Source organism: Macrobrachium rosenbergii, chromosome 4, assembly GCF_040412425.1.
Source record: "Macrobrachium rosenbergii isolate ZJJX-2024 chromosome 4, ASM4041242v1, whole genome shotgun sequence".
NCBI lineage: Eukaryota > Metazoa > Arthropoda > Malacostraca > Decapoda > Palaemonidae > Macrobrachium > Macrobrachium rosenbergii.
In genome coordinates, this window is record NC_089744.1 from 2,803,624 (window position 1) to 2,825,825 (window position 22,202).

General features: G+C 40.8%; 1 protein-coding gene across 6 annotated transcripts in view; it reads left to right on the forward strand.

Annotated features, from left to right (window-relative positions):
- The window catches only part of LOC136829761 (probable phosphorylase b kinase regulatory subunit beta), a 119,925-nt gene that overhangs the window by 64,617 nt on the left and 33,106 nt on the right, over window positions 1-22,202 (forward strand). For 4 of the 6 annotated variants that reach the window (XR_010850484.1, XR_010850485.1, XM_067088627.1 and 1 more), the window contains 6 exons: window positions 1,261-1,353; window positions 2,864-3,001; window positions 15,374-15,561; window positions 15,705-15,820; window positions 20,123-20,265; window positions 21,235-21,367. Coding sequence is in view for 4 of the 6 variants with exons in the window: in XM_067088627.1 (XP_066944728.1) it covers window positions 1,261-1,353; window positions 2,864-3,001; window positions 15,374-15,561; window positions 15,705-15,820; window positions 20,123-20,265; window positions 21,235-21,367 (811 nt within the window). In the remaining 2 variants the exon portion in view is untranslated. Of the gene's footprint in view, window positions 1-1,260; window positions 1,354-2,863; window positions 3,002-15,373; window positions 15,562-15,704; window positions 15,821-20,122; window positions 20,266-21,234; window positions 21,368-21,639; window positions 21,780-22,202 lie in introns of all 6 variants that reach the window. The other 2 variants (XM_067088637.1, XM_067088655.1) reach the window with 1 other exon arrangement.

A 22,202-nucleotide genomic window follows, 5' to 3' on the forward strand; every position in this document is an offset into this window, starting at 1 on the left:
ATGATGCAAGTATTAATGCAGTCCATTGGAAGGATTACAACAGTAGCTAATTCTGGCAAACACAGAAGTTTAGTAACCAAAGAAAGCTTTTATATTAACTATAGAGTATAATATAGTAGCAAGGTATGCATCAGTCATTAGTAAAGATAGCATTATAGGAAAATGCAAGCTAGCTGAACAAAATGTCATTGGTACAAGAGGATTCCAACTTATATTTATTAATTTGCCAAACACCAGAATTTATGTTTTCAGTTTGTACTATTCCTTCTGCTTGGGACATTATCTTTTCTTGAGTAAGTGTCACGAGATCCCCGAGTCATATAACTAAAGTCTCGTGTGGCTTACCCAAAAGATATGTTCCTAAATGAGAGATGATCACTAAAGAATAACTATAACCCCTGGAGCAAACAACCCACCTATTGGCAAGAAAGTCAGAGAATTAATGTTCACGTTTCAGTCTTTTTGCTCTTCACTGAAAATTATTTTAACTTTGTTTCATTACCATTTCAGTAATATCTGAAGAGGGTTTTGTTAGATGAAAGTTCCTGTATGTTTAGTAGATATATTTCATAAGACAACTGTTGGACGGTTGTTTTTTTAATAAATTTTCATTGCAGACATTTTAACATGGCAAATGGAGAGGCATTAGAGAAAATATGTTTTAATATTCATTCTTCAATTTACTAGGCTTGAAGCAGCACACACATAGGTAGACTTCAGTTTCTTAAATGTAGAAGTACTATTTGTGTACTTGACACCACCCAGCCTATTACAGCTCACACTACAGCTAGTGTTGAATGAGATCTAACAAATAGTTTGAGAGTAAATATAGAGGTTTAGCTTGTAATTTGAGACCAAAGTCATCAGAACCATTTGTATTTAATTTTTCAACAAAAATACATCTCAGGGTAGTTTGATCTTTAAAGTCCCAACCCTTAGAGCCAGTTGGCTTTGTATATTAACAACAGTTCTCAGGTAGTTTTATAATTTTCTGCCATTTCACCCATGGCCATATTCCAGTTAGATTTGTGCATACATATTGATGCCTTGGTTAATGTTGTTTTGTGATGTTTCAGTTTACCAGGTTGAAGAGATTATTTTATAAGTTTTACTCAGTTTATAGATGTTGAGAAATTTGATATCTGTAAGTGGTATAAAAAATGTCAGGTTCTCTAATGTGTGGGTTTTCTTCTTTTTTGTTAAATCTCTGTTCATTTAAGAACAGTGTAGAGTTATATTTTAACATGCCCTTTGTTTCAGGGGACTGCAAGTGATTTGGTAGTTCAGGTGGTCTTCATTGCAGAAAGTATGCGACTGCAGGCAATGATGGCAACGTACGGTATACAAACTCAAGTAAGTTGATGTTTGTATATGATAAAGACAAAAAAAATTGTTTTTCGTATTGTTTGACACCCATTTCTTTCAGCATTAGCTGATACTTCAGTTACACAGATGAAAGGATGCATGGTTTTGAAGTGTGAATTAGTAAATATGTGATGAAAACTATTAATGCATTCTTCTGGCTGAGAAGCATGTGCAATGTTATATTTCTGGGTTTCTGTTGAGAGTTTCACCATTCATGATTAAAGAAGCTTTATAATTTATTAGCCAAAGTCAGTTGTTATCCTTCCCTCTGAATTAGTTAATATTAATGCTGGTCAGGTATAGGTATTTTTCTTGTAGAACATGGCATTAAGTATAGTTATCCAGTTGTATATAAATTAAGAAAATGCAGACAGAATTTTCAAGGCATAGACTTTACCATGCATATACAGCACAAGTAAACAAAATATTTCTTGATATATTAATTTTCATAGTATTCATAGTGTGTAACAACCTAGCACAAAACCATTCTCTCTCTCTCTCTCTCTCTCTCTCTCTCTCTCTCTCTCTCTCTCTCTCTCTCTCTCTCTCTCTCTCTCTCTCTCTCTCTCAGGGAAGATGAGGATGCCTCAGTTTGTATTATCTCATAATCATTGATTAAGAGTTAAGTCAGTAGGAATGTTCAAGATACTCATAGGTAGAAAAACATAGGCTACAGAAATCTACTTACTGTATGTTGTGGTGGACAAGTCGACCCGTCGTGTAAGTCCGTTTCAGTTATTTTACCTGAAATTGTCTTTATAGAGCTATACCTGATAGATAAGTCGACCCTCTTAACTGCGGTAATTACTGGTTGTAAAGTATTATATTTTTCAGCACTCACAAATATTCAGCATTCATTATGTAATCACTCACTGATCTTGACAGAACTCTACTGACTAAAGTAAAGACTGAGGTTTGATAATAAACTGTAATTACATTTTTCAACATACATTACTTGTAAGTGCCCCAGTAACATATGTTTGTTAAAAGTCATGGTTAACCCCAAAGATATGTCATTCTTTTAAGCCTCAGTACTGTGACGAGTGTTAACACAGACTTTAGGCCTTGTTCAGTAGGTATTGTAGGTATCCTGATGTTACGGGCGCAACTATATTTAAAGGTTGATATTTTATATCCGTTGTGTAACTCAACCCCTGATTTTGGCAATAAAAATTTGACTTAAAAAATTTGACTTGTAAGCCACAATATGTGGAAACTGAGATTAAAGGTTCAACATCAGCCACTAAAATAACTGCATTTTGAAACAGATATCTGCTTGAGGTTGTGAGTAGTAGTACTAAAAGCCAGTTCAACAATAGAGCTCAACAAACTTGTGATTTATTATTTTGTAAGGTGCTACTTGGATGAAGTAGTAAATCTTTTAGGCTTTATCCATGTAACTCTCACTTTCACGCTCTATAGTTAACCTTTTTCCTTAAAGTTTTGCTTTCACTGATTACCCCTGGGCATTTGCAAATTGATAATCTTTTCATTCCAGACTCCCCATGAAGTTGAACCAGTACAGATATGGCCACCCAAAGAGTTAGTAAAGGTTTATAAGTACTTAGGGGTCAGTGAAAAACTTGGTCTTCGTGGTCGTCCTCTTCGTCCAGTTGGTGCTCTTGGAACAAGCAAGGTAATTATATGACATTCATGGCAAATGATATTACAGGATTTTTTATCATTTGGGGTGACTCTTACCTGCTGTTAAAGTTAGCTTATATCTCCACGCCAACAGGTGAGTCAGCATTTAAACAAAAGATCAAATGGCTGCCCGGATGACTGTCTAGTTTACCTGTCCTCCACCAGGCGTGTTTCGAATGTTTCAGCTTTAGTCAGAATTCTCCTTGCCGCCATTGTGTATAGGTGCTTGTTGGTATTTTTCATGGCTGTTTGTTGCTATCATGGTACTGTACATTTATTTTTCCTAGGATGCCTCCACTGGAATCAAGGCTAAGAATGTCAGATTCTGTAGGAATGATTACTGTGTTAGCAGAATGTTGATTAATTAGGAGATACACACTGTTTATGCCAGCTGCAGTGGTTAAAGTGTGATCTTGAGAATAGATGTGAGGAAGTAGAGATTTTCAAAGGGACTTTAAGCTTAAGTTCGTTAGTATAGAATGAGAAGGGGAGGAGGTAGATTGCAAAAGCAATTAGTTAGGTCAGGTTATCATTCTGTCATTTCTCCCCCAGGTCCTTTGTCTGTAGTTAGCCATACTCAGGCTAAGCTTTTCCTTTGCTAATGTTTAGTTAGTACAGAGGCTTTCTCTTTAGCTCCACCCCTTCCTCTGTAGCTCCGCCTACTGCTCCCCTTTCAGTTAAGGAAAAGCATGTTGAGAATTTAGAACAGGACATAAACCTTATTTTGGTCAGTACAAGGTTTGTCTGAATTGGTTAGGGAACTGGTCCGGGTCCTCCCATAGTGTGTGATCATTATCGCGTTCCCTCATAAGAGGTAGTGTCGGTGCCCTCGCTTGTCCATAGCCTGAGCCTAGGACTCCCCTGCGACAGTTGGATTCTGAGGAAAAAGTCTGCTGCCAGGGAACCAGTTTGGTTCTCGGGAAGATGTGATTATGTGCCCTCTGTCACCTGCCTCTCTATTTTTCACGCACATTGTCTTGTATAATGGTTTTCCGAAAGATTGGTTTGGTAAATGTTAATCTTCACTACATATGCGACTTCTGCCGTCATCAACACCCAGTATGAGGTTGTTAGCACCTATAGGACTAATTGATAGGTATAGACAGTTTCATTAAAAATAGTGTGTCTGTAGCGAGTTTTACTTATCCTGATGTTATGTTGGCTTAGTTCGATTGTTTAACCAGTCTCTAATCTTTTGCTCATTCTAAATTCTTGTCTGCTAGCCTGTTACTCTTTCTCTGTCGAAATGCACTTGTTCGTTCTTTGCATGCATTTTCTTTGGCTATCGGCAAATCTCTTACTTCTGCCTCAATTAATGTGTCTCTTTCCAAATCTACCATGGTTACAGTATCTTCTGTTTCCAAGCTAGATATTATTCTAGCTACACAGCTTTCAATGGATTTGTTGTATGGGATTGCTCTTAAATATGTTGACTAGCTTTTGGACAAGGCGGGAGAGTCGTCATAACTTCTCTTCACCCCCCCGCCTCCCAGCTTTTCCCATTTTCTCTTGGCACCTCGTTTTCTTTCATTTAGCTGACTCATGTGGACTCAGCTGAGTCGTTTCAGACTGCCTCCCTCCCATCAAGTCGTGGATGCGATGCAGTACTCAGCTGCTGTTGCCGCCTGTCACCAGGTGTCGCTTCCTATGTCGCCAGCTGTCTCCTCCTGTTGCCCTCTGGCGGAAGAAAAGTTTGAATTGGAGGATCTCCTTCAGTTTGATTGGTGTTTGCTGAAGCATTGCACTTCACTGTATCCTCATTTAGTTAAGGAAAGAGCCCAATAGAGAATAGGTCTCGGTTGTCTTTCAGTATTTCGGCGCCCTTTATGTATTTGGAGAAGAGAACCCAGCTTTCTCCTTCAATTAGAGTGCATTTCATAATTTTTCTCGTATTCGGGCGCACAAAGCTCCCTTTAGGTCTGCTGGGGCTTGTCGCGGAGTCCTCCTTTTGGGATGTAGCCGCTTAATCAGCGCTTACGCTTAAACCATCTTCAGTAGAAGGTTCAGTTTCTTTTCTTTTTCCTGTGAAGAGACAAACTCGAGATTGACAAGAGCTTCGGGCATGCTGAATGGAGTCTCAGTTTAGATTGTTGAAGTTTTTGTCTTTTATTGAACTATTGCTTCTCTGTGTCAGCTTAGAGAGGTTGAGGCGCCAGCTTAGTGTGTTTTTTGTGCCAGCATAGGGAGTTTGTGAAGCCAGCTTAAGGTTTTTTGGCACCAGGAGGAGTTTAGCAAGGAAGATTGTTAGTTTTTAACTTGTTTCTTAAGCTGCAGGCTAATATTCTCATGGTTTGGAAGAAGTGAGAACACTTATGCTTCTGTGTGCTGATGCTGCACAGGTTAAGGCAAAAAGTGAGGATATATTGATACAAGTCTTTTTTATACCTTTTGGGGGTAAGTTCAGCCCTCAGGTTCTGGTAGATGGCCAGTTGCAAGCCTCCTGGCATGCTTGGAGAGACTTAGGAGCAGAACCTTATTTGGTGGAGGCAGTGAAGGAGAGTTATGATTCCTTTTTTTGGTTACCCTCCACTGGTTTAATCTACTACAGGCATTCCCTGGTTAACGGTAGGGGTTCTGTTCCCGGCCGAGTGCCAATAACCAAAAAGCACCGATAATTATGGTAATAAATGGTGTTTACATCATAAGTGCCAATAAGCAAGTTATTGGCACTGTTAACCACTTATTGGCGCTAATAAACTGCTTACCGATGCCAATAAACCGCTCACCAACGTTGATAAACCACTTCCTGACACCGAAAATCGCTTATCGTCGCCAAAAATTTGGTTAACAACATTGTTAGCTAAGTTTCATAACACCAAAACGCTGTTAACCAATGCCGCCGATAAGCGAGGACTGCTTGTATTGCTGTTCCTTTGTCTTCTCCAGCAGAAGTCTCATTCTTTATTAGGAGGTTGTAAATAGAGAGAGTGAAATAGACCATGCAGTAATTCATTGGGATTTTACTCTACCTAGCTCCAATAAGCAACCGGAGATTGGCAGTCATTGTTAGACACATTGAGACTGAATAACTTGGAGTGTCTGTCCCCATACTTTTTGGTTTTTCCAGCTTGGTTTTAGTGACTTTCCAAAATATCGATCAGATGTTTTGGTGGACATGCAGAAGACATTTTTCTCATACCAGTACGTCCTCAGTTATGGAAGTTCTTTCGATGTGTATTTACAGAGGAGGATTGCTGCTCAAGGCATTTTGTTTGGGTTCATGTACAGTGCCTCTATAAGCATTCACAGGGAATTTGTTGCCCATAGGTGGATGGTGTCGATTTTTAAGAGCAAGAAACCTTTTCTACTGAACCATTGGTTCAAGTTGGCCAACTCTGTCGACAGTATTCCAAAGGCCAAGGACCTGTTGCTTCACCTGGCTCAGTCTCAGTGCATTATGATTTTCATTCAACTTTCCTAAATCCTCCTCATTCTTATCTAGTGATGTGGGGATGATACTTGAAATTTGCAGGCTTGTCTGTCAGAAAACGATTAGGCACTTGCTCCTTGAAGATTTGTAGCCTTGAAGGAAGCTTCCTAAGTGGCAGGGGCTTTCTTTGTTAGGAAATGTGGCCTCATTGGGGATTTTATCAGAATTATCAGGCTCAATTGCAGTACAGTCTCAGCATAAGAGATTATGACTTAAGTTAATATTTATGAAATTTGTAAGTAATCCAGACCATCATTGTTGCCAGGTTCTGTAGGAGGGACTCTGTGACCAAGAGTTGACCCTTTTATTATTCTTAAACCAACATCCAAGCTTTGTTTTTTCCTGCTGTCATGCAACATGAAACAAAGAATGTTAATTACTGTCATTACACTTTCATACAAGAGAATGGTCAACAATACACCTGGTAAAATTTGCTAGATGTCGGGGCAGTGGAAAGACCATTGAAGATGCCTAGCAGGTTTATCCCTAGTCAGAAAAATGTCATAGTGGAAAGTTTGCTTCTTTGAGTGAAATGAACAAGATGATATTGGTTTGATAATTCATTCTATGGAAGGACAGTGTTTTTGCGACTGGGGATTCAGAAAGACAAAACTACCTACAGAGGGCCATTACATCCGCAAGTTCGACAGTTGCTGTGGGATTAGAGGAGTCCTCAAGTGTAGACTTATTAGCATGCAGATGAATTGGAACAACCAGTCGATTACTACTCCTTAAAGAACCCTCAGGCTTGAGCAGTGGATGTGTTTCCTTAAGTTTGGCCTGACTCAGACTCATAAGCCTTCCCCCTCCATCTCCTCTAAGGAAATATTGAGCAAATTTCAAGTTCAAGAATTGTTTAGGGAAGCCTAGAGCCCCAGTAGCCTCAGAGCAAATGATTTTAGAACTTTCTAGCTCTCTCAGTAGATGGCTCTCTTATTCTTCCATTAAGAAGAAATCGACTCAGACTACAGAATTCCATGCACTTCCATTAACTTCTGCATCTCATACTTAACCGCTTGGAGATGCTTCACTGTCTCCCAATAAGGGGATTTTCAAAGATATCATGGGATCTATCCTTAATCAAGTGGAAAACAACTGTGGCCTTGTGTCAGAGGCGGCGGTTTATGTATTGCTCAGGGTGCCATTCTAGAGGAAATTTCAGCACCTGGAACCTTGTAGACATCAAAGTTTCACTGCCTTCTTAGATATAGTAAGACTTTTTTGCTGTCCACTTTCAGGGTTATTCTTCCATACTTTCCTTGGTATTGCGTCATGTGCTATTAGATCTGGCTGATGATCAGCACCTTAAGGTGTTGAGATTGGAGCCCCTTTATATCAGCATCAGTCTCTCTCTGGAATTTAGACACAGGCCTAAATTTTATCTGCAGATTCTTTTGAGCCTCTGGAATGAGTTCCATCGAATTATTTACTATGGAACCTTTTATTTAGCACTGTCGGCAGTTACAGGTAATTTATTGCAAGTACTGTCATTAGAACTTGGGGGGGTGGGGTTGTGTGAGTCAAAGGCTCGCTCTCTTCCCCTCTCTGAATGTCGTTCTTGGTCTCCTGAGCAGTGGAGGTTTTTTGATGGGGGTAAGCATCAGGGGAAGAGGAAGGGGAGGATGCCATCTTGGAAGGGGTTTTCTCTCCTTCAATGGCTGTTTCTCAGTCTCCTTGTGGTTCCTTCTTGCATTCATCCTCCATTTGCTTCTTCTACCTTGGAAGATTTTCCCCTTCCCACTCTTCCAAACCTTCGACTTTGGAAGTTTTGGGCGAGGGATCAGGAGATATTTTCTCTGGGTACCCCCGCCATCTTGGTTGGGACACTCCCCCCCGTGAGGATAGAGGCAATGTCATCTTATTCTATTTCAGGATTGTGGGCTCAGAAGTTGGCTGGTATCTGAGTTTCTCTAGGCCTTCCAGGAGTACCAAGCTTCGATGGCTTATTATTCCATTTCCTGTCGTCTTGCTTTACTGTGTCATCCACCTCAACAGTTACCAACCCTGCTGCTCTCATTATCTGTACAAGAGTTGCCACTTCAGTGTTGGGTGTACCCCAACGTTTTGAGTAGGCGGCTGCAATGTTCTCCTCTTCGTAGTCCTACAGTTTCAGATCTGTTGGCAGCATATCCCTCTCACAGCTTTGGAACCCCCTCGGTGGTCTTGTGTCTACCCCTGATTTGTCGGAATCGTCTCAGAGTTTTGGAACGCCTTCCTTGGTGGTGGCCTTTTCTCCCTCTTTGTTGGCAGCATATCTATCGCAGAGCTTGGAGCCCCTTCCGCAATGGTGTCTATTTCTGGCGTTCCATCTTCTGATGCCCTTATGAAAGCAGTGGTTGGCAGAGTCGACATCGTTTTTCGAGATTTTCACCCGTGTTGTGAAGAAGCAGCATCGCAGGTCTCCGTCTTCTCTTCCATCATCTTCCTTTTCCATTTGGAAGACAAAAAATCAGTGATGAAGTCCTTAATCCTCCAACATTTAATGGGTGAGGATCACACAAGGGAAAAACAAGATGACAGAGAGCATGAAGCGGAAGGTTCCAGAGGCGTCTCGCCTCTCATTGGACCTTCCGACGTGTCATCTCAGGTCAACCCCTGTTAAGGCAGTGTCATCTTGCGCTCCCATCTCAGCTGCCATGACAGTTCACGATACAACGGCTCTCCCTGCTCCCGACCCAAGAACCTGTACTGTGGCGACTGATGGCTGTGAGATAACATTTTCTGCTCCTGCTCTTTCTGTGGAGTCTCTTGCTTGGGCTTTGATGACAATGCTCCTGTTAAGAAATCCAGGGTACTGAAGGCTTCGGAAGTTCAGCCATTTCCTTCTGGGTCCCGCAGTCCTATGGCAGATGTGAGAGATTCTGCATGGCCGCGGACGTGTCTCCAGCTAGGACGTTGTCACCTCATTGCTCGCAAGTCCGTGGCATTAGTCTCCATCATTCCTCTCCCAAGAGGCCCTCTGGATTGTCGTTCCAGCTCCCACGACCGTGTCCTGTCAAACGCTCGAGTCCATGAAGACGTGCGTACGTGCAGTTACTTCATTCCAGTCAGCCATTCGGGCTTGCTTCTCAGCATCTCGTCATCTCTTGCTTTCTCGCTCTCCTAGGAGAAATCAGGTTCGCATGGCTGTAGACATGACAGCACCGACATACAGCTGTATATGACATCATGGTCGTTGCACGGGGTGTTGTGGAATTTGTCTCAGGATGGCGTGTCCAGGAACGGAACATTGACCTCACTCGTGAAGGTTTGGGAAGAGAACGGGATGGTCTATGGCCATGCCACATTGAAGAACCGATGCCATTCTGATCACTGCCTCGTTCAATTCTGTCAAGCAAAGAGCACTGATAGATATCTTTTGTGGACATCTAGAATGGTGCTGAACCATGTCCATGGCCGTGCAAATATCGTCCACATCCTTAAGAGTCACATCCGTGGCTGTGTGAATCACAACCACGGCTGTACAAGTCTCATTTGGGGCTGCCCGAATTCGAGCGGTGGTCACAGTTTCTCCTAGGGGAATGCGAAACAGAACGATAGAGAGGCGGTGACAACCCACGTACAAGTGCATCAACAGCACTTCTGTGCAGTGCCTTTCAATCACGTACAGTGCGTGTTTTTAGTTTGATCATCTGGTAACAGTCAACGGACGTTACTATACAAGCAAATGGGATAATTTTGCCAACTTTTACTTCCTTTATTGCGTAAATTGATGGGGTCTTTTTCATGATCGAATGAATTCGTTCTATCAGACCCATATGGCTGTCATTGTGGGAAACGAAGGTCTTTCTATTATGTGCAGCCAGAGACTTCAAAATTTTTCAGGTAGGAAGAAATCTGTTTCATTGTTCACTTTCGAATATTGACTCTTGATTGTTCTTGCACAAATGTTAACCTTCAGCTCCCTGAACCAAGGTAGGTACAGTTCATCGGGACAGATTTATTCGGATTCCTGATTCTTTTTCGACTACTGTACAGGTTGGTCTCGTTTACAGAAAGTTCTCTAGAACCATACCGTCCTGTGCTTCTGAAACAGTAGTCAACCATACTGTCCGCTTCTGAAAAAGTAGTCAACCATACTGTCCTGCGCTTCTGAAACAGTAGTCAACCATACCATCCTGCGCTTCCAAAACAGTAGTCATTCATTTCTGATTGGGCTATGTTTTTTCCTGGTGCGATATAAATTATTTTCTAACTCTGTAGGTCTACTGATCAGGCCTACTCCTAGGTGCAACAACCTCAGTGTTCTCTTCTGTACTCTTCTTAGCAAGGATGAAAACTAATTCTTGAAGATGGAAAGTGGGGGCACTGGTCGTCGACAAGGTCTCTCATTCCTTCCCATCCTCTCTCAGAGGGGTGAGAGGACTTAGCCTAATGGTGAGACAACTACTCCCCATTCCTTCCCATCCTCTCTTGGAGAGGTGAGAGGACCTAGCTTAATGATAAGATGACTGCCTTCCCCTTGGGGTGTTGTACACACTTCCTCCAGAGATACTTTGTGCCTCAAAGCATCAACCCAAGAACATTCACATACACTTGAAGAGTTTTGGTGGGTTAGGTAAGTTGGGTATTTAACCTTACTTAGCCTAGCCTAACTAGTTCTAGTCTAACCATACCAGACCTGCATTTCAATATCCTGGAGCTACTTGTCTAATGGCATCAACCATTAGGTAGTCTCTTGCTCTATAGGGGACTAGGTTTGGTTAGGTACTTAGCCTAGCCTAAGTAGTTTTAGCTTACCTTAACAATCCTGCCCTTCAGTATCCTGGGACTTGTTTAATAGCATCAGCCAGGAGGTAGTTAATCTTTCTTCAATGGTCTGGGCTCTGTTAGGTTAGTTTGGGTACTTAACCCAACCTAGCCTAGCATAAATTAAACCTAGCCTAACGTAGCCTAGCCTAGCTTGACCTAATCCACACCTCAGTAACCTGGATCTTCTTAGATCTCCACATCTCAGGATCCAAGGATAGGCATTCTGCAGGGTTGTTAAGGAACGGTACCATGGTAATTCCTTAGTCAACAAGAAGGGGTGTTGCTATTGTCCTATCATCTCCTCAATTGCCGGTGTGGGAGCATGGGTTTGCAGTAGTACACTCAGCACATAGTTCATCCAGACACATTCCATTGGCGGTGCGGGTGCATGGGTTTGCAGTAGCACACTCAGCATAGCAGTCAACCAGACACACTCCAGGGTGATGGATGTATGACAGACAAGTTCGGTTTTGCATCCAAGATTCAAGTCTTGTGCTTGCATCTTCCTGTCGTTTTGCTTGATTCGACAGGAGATCAGCAATACCTCCAAACTAAGTCCCAACAACTTGTGTTTGGTTCCTACTCAATCGAGAAGTGTTGTCTAGGAGCTCCATTTCTTTTGCACTCCTTTGGTAGCAACAATACCAAGGTAGTGTCATGGTTACACTATCCTCCTCCAGAAATTTTCATTCTTAGGAACGCTGACCAGGGTGGCAGTCTCCTACACTTCCTGTTTTGGGACTTAAGCACATTTCTTTTTGGACTTTCAAGAGTCTCAAGATCCAAGATAGACACTGCCTGGTGTGATAGCAACAACACCATAGTAGTACCACAGTCAACAAAAGATCCCAGTGTCCTTTCATCTGCTCTATTGCAGTGCAAGTACACAAGCAGACAGAAGAGCATTCATTGCAGTGGCCAACCATGCATCCCAAGCAAGGTGGATGTCATTATAACATTCATTCGGAGAAGTCAGGAGATAAGGACAGTTGATCTTGGCACCTTGACTTCCGGATTTGTTCAACCCCTGAAGAAGCTTAATCATAGCCCATCTTTCTCAGTTTACAGAAGTTGGCGCTGTTCTGTTCTGTTTTCCCGCACCTTTGAATAAAGTAAGACATCTTTGGTACCCATTTACATCTGGAAGCTTATATCTTTTGTCATTCTACATGTTTTGAAAGTATTCAGTGAGATGGATCATTCCACTTCCTTGGTCCTGTGGTGCCAATTGATAGTATGACGTCCATGTTGCCTCCATAAAGACTAGACTTTCAACCCAATGCTAACAACTCGTTTATCTTCAAGTTGGCCAAGAAGTGGTGTCCAAATTGTCATTTATCTGAATAGTGAGACGATCAAATGAGCATATCCGCAACTTCTTGGTTGACATCAGTACGTTTCGGACCAGATCTTTCAAGGTCAGGGACATAGGTCTGTCCATCTCACTCAGGAAGAACCTGTTGATTGAGTACTAGGATGGAATGTAATCGTGCAGATCACGTTCATCTCCTTTTACCTTGGGACGTTGCATATAGGTCCTTGGACTCCTTTTCCTTGGATCCTGTGGTGGTTGCTCAATAAGTCATTTAGTTCACCCAGCTCTTGAGGGACAGGTTGCATCTCGCCTAAGGTGTGTGGCTGCTAGGAGAAGGTGTGTGTGTGCGTGGGACTGGCCGCCTCCTTTCTCCTGTCTTCCTTCCTCTTCCAGTGGGCAGAGGAACATTGAACGCACCGTCACGTGCTGGACTGGCGTGCATGCAGGTGATCTAGATGACTGAGTATCCTGTCTATAATCTAACTGTTTGGATTAGTAGATGCAAATCCTTCCTTCTCTCTATCAAGGGCAGAGAGGGACTGACTATGAGCAAACCAGTTGGTTCTTCTTAGCCTTATAGTCTCCGACACTGAGGGTTCATCCAAACTTTTTCGAATCAAGGATATTACATTCCTTCAATTCGAAATGCCCAGAAGTCTGACAGTTGAACATCTCTCTTGTTCAGTAGATCAGAGGTATGGATCTCCTTCCTCTGCTTTTTCATGACCAGGAAGAGAGTACCCAGGTGAGCCGAAACTACCAGTCAGTTCAGAGATTTACTCTGAATCCGCCTCCAAAAGTAAGTCTCCCGTATGTAAAGACCGAGGGGTTGTATTTGTGTAGGAACAAATAACAGATTTTTAAAGTAATTTGTATTTTTACTAACATACAAACCTGAGGTCTTTACATTAAGGGTCCACCTCTGACCACCCCTCATTCTCTCACCTGGACCAAAAGGTAAACTGTGTAGAACTGAATGTATACCGATTGGGTGGGCAGTACTTCCACCCCTACCATTGGTAACTGTTACCACAACCAGCCTTCCAAAAAGTTTAATGGCTGGACTTCCACCTCGCTGAAAAGTTGATGACATTTGTAAAGACCACAGGTTTGTATGTTAGAAAAATTACAAATTACTTAAAAAATTTGTCAGTTTTACCTTAGAGCTGAGAATGATGTTAAGACAAAGTTTTTCAGAGAACTGATAGAATTACAATTTAACCTCTTTGGTTGGGAAGAAGAGGAAACATTACTCTGTCCTGTTGTTGCAATTAAGCCTGGAAGAGGCAGTTATCCTTTTGTTTTGTGGTTTCAGAAACCCAGAACATTTTTGTCAAAGGTTGAGCCTGGAGAAGGCAAAGTTAACCTTTTGTTTTGTGGTTTTTAGAAAACCTAGATGTCTTTGTCAAGGTTAAGCCTGGAAGAGGCAAAATTAACCTTTTGTTTTGTGGTTTTAGAAAATCTAGCTGTCTTTGTCAATGGTTAAGCCTGGAGGAGGCAAAGTTAACTTTTTTTGTGGGTTTAGAAAACCTAGCATGTCTTTATCAAATGTTAAGCCTGGAAGAAGCAAAGTTAACCTTTTGTTTTGTGTTTTTAGAAACCTAGAATGTCTTTGTCAAAGAACATGAGGTTCTCTATGATGTATTTGATTAGGCTAGGGCATGAGAACTAGCCCCATACCTTTTGCCTTTATCGAAGGTAAACATTCATAATGTGAGAGCGGCTGCAACTTCATTCAGTGTTATGACAATTTGTCGCTTGAGGATGGGATTAATGCTGCGCAGTAGAATTGCATTTTGGTTTTGCCTGCTCACTACCTTAAGTATGCAGAATCATGTTTGAAAACAGTAAAGCCCTTAGTCCTCTACTAGTAGCGGATAGTCTTTTCCTGAACCAAAGAAAGAGCAATCCTTTAGGCTCTGTGTTTTAAATCCCAGGTTTTAATATTTTGGAGAGCATGAAGGTACGTATTTTGTATAGGAGAATACCTCTATATCATAAAAGTGTTTTTTTTAGTGACTGTCGTTTTACAGGGTTTTGGACCCAGGCACAGGGGTCCCCTCACGCCGCTTCTGTTTCATTTTGGCTGAAGTGAAGCGTTTTCTCTGCAAGGCTGCTGTTTGCTGCACATGTATGCGAGCCTTGCTCCCTGAATGGAATCCAACTTCAGTGGTAGTAAGATCCAGAGAGGATTCCAGATCATGTAAGAATGTTTTGAGTTTCATGCAAGAAACCTTTAGATCGATTGGCTGAGCAGATTTTTGTCTAGCTGCACTACCCACCGTCCTCTTCTCAATGTGAGAAGCAGCTAATTTAACAGTAGGTAAGATTCATCCCAAATATAATATAAATAATTTATTTGGATACTTACCTACTGTTAAAGTAGACTCCACCCAACCTCCCCACAACTTAGTGGGCTGTCGAGGAGAATTCTGACAAAAGCTAAAACATTCGAAACACACCTGGTGGAGAACAGGTGAACTAGACAGTCGTCCGGGCAGCCATTTGATCTTTTGTTTGAATATCAACTCACCTATTGACGTGGAGGTATAAGCTAACTTTAACAGTAGGTAAGTATCCAAATAATAAATTTTATTATGAAAACTTATTTTATTCAGATGCATCATTTGAGTGTTGATTGTATCCTTAGGAAGTATTGATCTCATTTTAATTTTATTATAAACAGTCTAAACAGCTCAGTCATGACAGTTGAAAGAATGCTAAGTGGGAACTTGGGGCTATTAAATGTAGAGTACTGGGTCATTTTTAATCTATATCAGCATTAAGATTTTAACTCTAAGAGATTATTGTTACATACCATAAAATGAAAAATCAGTATATTTAGTAAGTAATCTGACATCTTCCAGATTTATCGAATTTGTGGTCAAACAGTGCTGTGCTATCCACTTGTTTTTGAAGTCAGTGACTTCTACCTCTCTCATGATATGGCACTGCTTATTGATGACATCAAGACTGAATTGCATTTTGTTGGTAAATACTGGAGACTGTCTGGACGACCTACTGTTTGTATTCCTATAAGAGAAGAACACATGAGGTGAGAGAGATTTGATAGTACAGTACCTCTGTTACAAAATTGAATTTCGGTATGATGGGAAAGATTTTGAAATGTACAAAATTAGTGTTGTGGTGAATATTTCCAATGTTTCAGTTATATGTGTGTGACATTAATCTTTTCAGGGATGTTCATTTCCGAGAGTTACTTGACCTGCTTGCCATGTTGAAGAATGGACATTGTGATGGCCTAAAAATACGAACTGGTCGATTGCAAAATCTGATTTCTTCATCGTGTATTGGTGAGCAAATTTTATTGAGTCTAATAATTATAAAGCTATGATTTATACTGTTCCAGGTACCACGAATGTTTGCAGAATTGTACAGATTTATTGTACTGTACTCCCTTTGCATTACTTCATAGTGTATGTGCTGAGGCAACAAACAAATTGCATTATTTTCTTTTTATTTTAGTGCCTAGTGGGCACTGGAGTGGTGAAAGTTGATTTATGAATGAGTGAAATGGTTTTGGCGCATGAAACCTCCTGCTGCTTAAGGGGAGCGGTGTCACCGTAAAGCCCCATTATAAAGTAAGTGCTTGTTGCTACCTTATGCTTGAAGGGATTTGCTTCAAATTTTTACCACCTATTCTACAGCTAGTAATGAAAATCTCTAGGTGGGGAATTTAGACATTCGACCTCTAAGTCCATTTTTTAGTTAAAAAAAAAATCATGACGTCACTTTTCAGACTTATTATGCAGAATAAAAACTTTCACTCAACAATGAATTTGTCCATGACAAAATCAAGATATATAGTTATACTACACTCTGTAAAAGTGTCATTGAATTTGGTCCATCATGATGGCAGACGTAACGATGGCGTTGTTAGGAGCAGACTGCCTGACAGTGCATAACCTCCTAGTCGACGTAGCAAGAAAAGAACTATTCACGAGATCCGCAAAGAATTCATCTTCTTAACAACCCAGCAGATGTACAAAGACTTCAACAACAAATGGGAAGAAGCAGAAAGTTTGCCCCATCACACTAGAGGCCCCACCACCAGAAATGAGAGATTTGTTGCAGGAATATGAGGACATATTCAAGGATGACCTCAGGCACAACCTCACCAAACCAACAAAGCACAGAATAAAGTATCACATCCAAACAAGGTCCCCCAATACACTCAAAATTCAGATGGCTGGCACCAGAAAACTCCTACGCAAAGAAAGTTTTCTAGGAAATGAAAGAAGCCGGAACATGCCAGAAAGGATTTAGTCCATGGCCATCACCACTGCATATGTTGCCAAAAGCAGACAGAACATGGCGCCCTTGTGGAGATTGCCGATGGTTGAATGTCAAGACGAAGCCGGACAGATAACCGCTACCAAATATAGCGGACATGACGAACAAAATGAGTGGAGCAAGAATATTCACCAAGATCGACCTGCTGAAACGGTATTTTCAAGTACCGGGAGCGAAAGAGGATGTCGTAAAGGCGGCAATCATCCCTTCCTCCGGCACCTACGCATTCAGTTACCGCTGTTTGGCCTCTGCAACTCAGGGGCAACATTCCAAAGACTGATGGACGAGATATTCGGGGACCTCCCGTTCTGTGTAGTACTGTATACATGAATGATATACTAATATTCAGCCCGAACCTAAAGCAGTATATCAAACACATGAGTGAAGTGTTAAAAAGACTAAAAGAAAACTGGTTAGTAGTGAGAGAAGGCAAGTTCGAATGGGGAAAGAGAACAGTCAGTTTTTTAGGACACAAAGTAAACCAAGACGACATAAAACCGCCACCTGAAAAAATAAAAGCAACAAGAGAATTCCCCTAACCGACAACAATGAAAGCAGTACAAGAGTTCTGAGGACTCATGAACTACTACCACCGATTCATTCCTAACATAGCTAAGATCATGAGCCCCATATATCAGTGTTTGAAAGGAAAGAAAAAACGGGTAACTTGGGCAAGTGAACAAGACATTGAATTTAAGTTAGCAAAAGAAGCAATAACAAATGCAAAAACACTCATTTTTCCTTTACCCAACAGATCCCTCACATTTACAGCTGATGCAAGCAACACGGCGATGGGCACCATACTCAAGCAGGACACTGATGATGGTCACCACGTGTTAGCTTTCTACAGCAAAAAGCTAATGACAGCAGTGGAGAAATATTTGACGTTCGACAGAGAACTCCTGGCAGTCTACAAAGCAGTCCGACACTTCCGCCACATGCTCGAGGGATGAGAATTTGTTATGCAGACAGACCACCAACCCCTTGTCCACGCCTTCACGAAAGCAGCAGATTTGTGGGCAGTGCATCAACGACGACACCTGTCAACAATAGCGGAGTACTCCTGCATGATCAAGTACCTGAAGGGCTCTTCAAACACTATGGGGGACACCCTCTCTAGAAACTGCACCAACACAGTCCAGCTTTGGATCCCATATCCCGAGATAGCAGAAGCGCAGGAGGAGGACAAGGGACTGCAACGACTGCAGCGGATAAATCCCATCTTCAAATGGAGTGACCTGTCGATCAACGAAGGAACAGCGACCATCACCTGCGAGACGAGTACGGGATGCCCCTGCCCTTACTTGCCGGAGGATTTAGGGAAGAAAGTTTTCAGCCTCACCCACAACCTATCCCACCCATCAGGCCAATCCACTGCCAGAATTATAGCAGAGTGGTTTGTCTGGTGGGCCATGGGAAAGGATGTCAAGACGTGGGCAAGACAATGCATGCATCTTGTGCCAAATGTCAAAAATCACTAGGCACATGGAGAGCAGGATAGAAGAATACAAGACGACTTCCCGCCGCCTTGCCCACGTTCATGTCGACATAGTTGGCCCCCTACCCCTATCAGAGGGGTACAAATATCTATTCACAATAGATATTCCCATCCGACAGCAGATGGCGGAAAGCTGCGTTAAAGCCCTTACTGACCAAAATAACGCACACATCCCCAGCCGAAATCCTTTATGGCCAAGCGTTGACGTTACCAGCAGACGCGTTCCCAGCCAACAAAAGCCCAACAACATCTGAAACAAGAAAAGCTATAGAGAAATTGTCATTGGCGAAAACGATGTACCAAGCAGACAGAAAAGTGTTCGTCCCCGCAGACTTAATGAATGTAAAGTGCACATTCATCAGGGTTGACGCACACAAACCTCCCCCACTCCCCACCGTACTCCGGCCTACACAGAATCCTTCAGCGATGACCAAAAACGTGCCAGATGTTGGTTGATGGAAGAACAACGAGGGTTTTGATCAAATGGTTGAAACCAGCCTATATACCGGACACCAGCCAACAGACGTAGGCTTTTTACTTGTGGTTGTGGGGAGTACTGTAGGCACATGTGTTCAAACATGCGGCCTACCCGCCGATGAATCGCATTGCATCTCGGAGAAAGCGCCTTAAGTCACCTTCTTGATGTTGTACCAGACTTTGTATCAAAACACCATTCATTTAGCTATGTACATATATTTCACAACCATATGTTTTACACTTTTATAATTGTATGTTTGCCTCTGTGAAGAAACACAGAAGCCTGTAATTAATCCCTTTTTTCCTTACCTGTCAAAGGTTGAGACTGTGGTATGGCCCGCAAAGGTTTTTGACTTGTGTGAATTTTAGATGAATGAATCAGTTGCAACCTGACCTATGCTTTTGCTTACACATCCTTCTCACAATATATTAAATGCTGTATTTGAATTCATTGACTGCTTTTTTGTTATTTGCCTTATTTGACATTGAAAAATGTTACCAGAACCACTTTCTTTTATTGCTTTTTAAAGTCAGGGTAATTAGTATAAATTGTAAATTTCACAAATTTAGCTGACTTGGTTATGTAATATTTTGACAATGATGAACTTATTGTATAGAATTGAATGAAACCTTGTTTTTTGGCTCTCTTAACATTATATCTAGCACAATAATGTCATGTGCTCTAATTTTGAAAAAATACAGGCAGTCCCCGGTTAACGGTGGGCTCGGTTAACAGCGATTTGGTTTTATGGGGCTTGTCTAGCGATGAAAATCGGCAATTTTCGGCGCCAAAAATCGCCGATTTCCACTTATCAGCGCCGATACATACCTAACAGAGGCGCTGATAACCAGAAATCAGCACTTTTCGGCGCCAATAACCCCCAAAAATCGCCGAAAAAGCGCGAAAATCGCCGATTTTCAGTTAGCGGCAATTTTCGGTTATCATCACACCCTCAGAAACGGAACCCCGCTGGTAACCAGGGACTGCCTGTATATGTATTCTTACTCTTGTCAATTTCCATCAGCCAATAGGTTCATGATAGGGTTGGCAAAAAAAAACATATAGAATAAAATGTATTAGGAATCATTAGTTTAATTGCATGCAGCCACAGTGTATCTTCAAGATCACTTTTGTTGAAAGATGATTTTTTCAAAATAAACAGGGAAAGTTGCATTGAAATTTTGACTAGTGACTGTTGTTGTGATTACTGCTGCTGATAATGCTTATCTTAGTTTTTTCATAATAATATAATTATGGTAATTGATCTGCTTAAGATATTCAATAACATTAACTGAAAATGCCCTGAACATTTAAAATTTTTTTCAGAACATCTTGATTTCATGAGTGCCATGGACATAGACTTGGATATCAAGCCTTTTGAACAGCTGAAACATGCCAGTATTGGGTATCAGTCACTTACAGATGTTCCAACTGCCATCACTTATTCTGAGGACTCAAAGAGCTTCAAGGTAATATATCTCCAAAATACAACCCTGTAATTTTAGTGCTTTCACTGGCTAAAATGTGTGTAGGCTAAGGGGTTAAGTATCTCCACAAACAGAAGAATTCTTTAGTTGCCCCTCTCAGTTGACTCTTTCATCTTATTTGTCTTAAATGAACTTTTTTTTATTTTTTATGCAGTTCATATGATATATAATGCATATTATTCATCTCCATCATATGCATTATTGAATGAACTAGATAAAACAGTTTTATTTACCTTGAAATAATAATTGCAGACTGGTGATTTTGCATCGATTTATATCATATTGCTCAAAGTGTGTTTTTTAAAGATATAACAGCAACTATACCACCATTATCCACATTCTCCAGATAATTATGTATACTGTACCATGCTTAAACATTTGGTGCTGTGCATTGCTATTTGAGTTTGTATTTTGTTTTTAGAACTCCTGATACCAAATGCTTAGTAATTCCATGAGAAGGATTATTGGGTAATTATTTTCTGTATGATGAAAATTTGTGCAGTGCAAAATTTTCATAGATACGAAATATGTGAAATGTTAATTGGGAGATTACAGTATATTGTCTTTTGAGTAACTAATGCAGTACATATAAGTATTAAACTGAATAGTACATTGATTTAAATATACTTTTACTGTTTCTACATTATATTTTTAAATCTACTTTTATTGTTTCTTCTTCCCCCCCCCTTTTTTTCCCAGCCTGAGAAGAACACTTAAAGGGTTCAGAGGTCTGGTTAAACAAATCATTTATAACTAACTAACTATTGTTTCTACAGTATATTTTTAAATCTCCTTGTATTGTTTCTACAAAATCTTTTGAAATTGTTTTATTATTTTTTTAGACGTATTTGTATACACTGATACCAAAATTTACCACACAAAGATAATTTTATGTATTGATACTTGCATTCATCAGTGCACTTTTTAATCTCAATAATGTTATTTGTTTAGGATATGGAAGCACAGCCAACACCAGAAGTGATAAATGTTCTACGGTCAGTATCAACATTGCATGGCCAGATCGAGCTTCTAGGAATCCTTTTACGTCGGGAAGGACCAAATTACCAAATAGATGGAGCATCTGGTGAGTATTCTAACATTATGGTTTAAAATTGTTCCTTAACTCTTTTTAACTAAATAGATGATTTAATTTAGATATTCTTCTCTTTATTTACTGTAAAGTATGAAATAGCTAATGTACTTTTAGCAGTGAAATATTTCTTTCTTTCCTACTTATGAGTGCATAACTCATAAAATTTGTGATTAAATGATTATAAATGAAACTACGTTATATACGCTGTAAATTTTCGAGGGTCATTTGAGTGAGGATACAGATTAATTATGCTGAGGTTTTAGTAACCGAGAGACTGGAAGTACTGCTTGAACAAGTCTCTGAGCGTCACCTTTGGAGTGCTATGCGTCTGGCAGCAGCTTATCTCAATCAGGCTTACCATTCGGTTACGCACATCTCATCCATTCTCGTGCATGGTTGTCAGGTGATTTGCATGCCATTTGTCAGAAATTTTAGTGTGTACAGTGTTGATGGCATGTATTCTTTTGAACTATTAATCATATCCTTCATCTACCCCAAATGTGTGGTAACTTAAACTTTTTCTTCAGTTTCACGCACAAGAGTGCCGAGTTGTCAAATATTCCTGGATGTTAGTGGGAATAACTTTTGACTTAAGTATGTCAATGTTAGCTCTCTGTATCTGATGTACTTTATATTTTAGATGAATACAGTCTTTTGATTACCAACAAGGGTGTGAAATGTGAGGCTTTGTGCTACTTTGACTACAGTACTTATAACCTGATTTTGAACACTCGGTTATACTTTGCAAGTTGGGATAGTAAACTTTTAGGTTTCGTCATATAAAGGGTTATGGATTTACATAAATTACCGACTGTTACCATTCTAG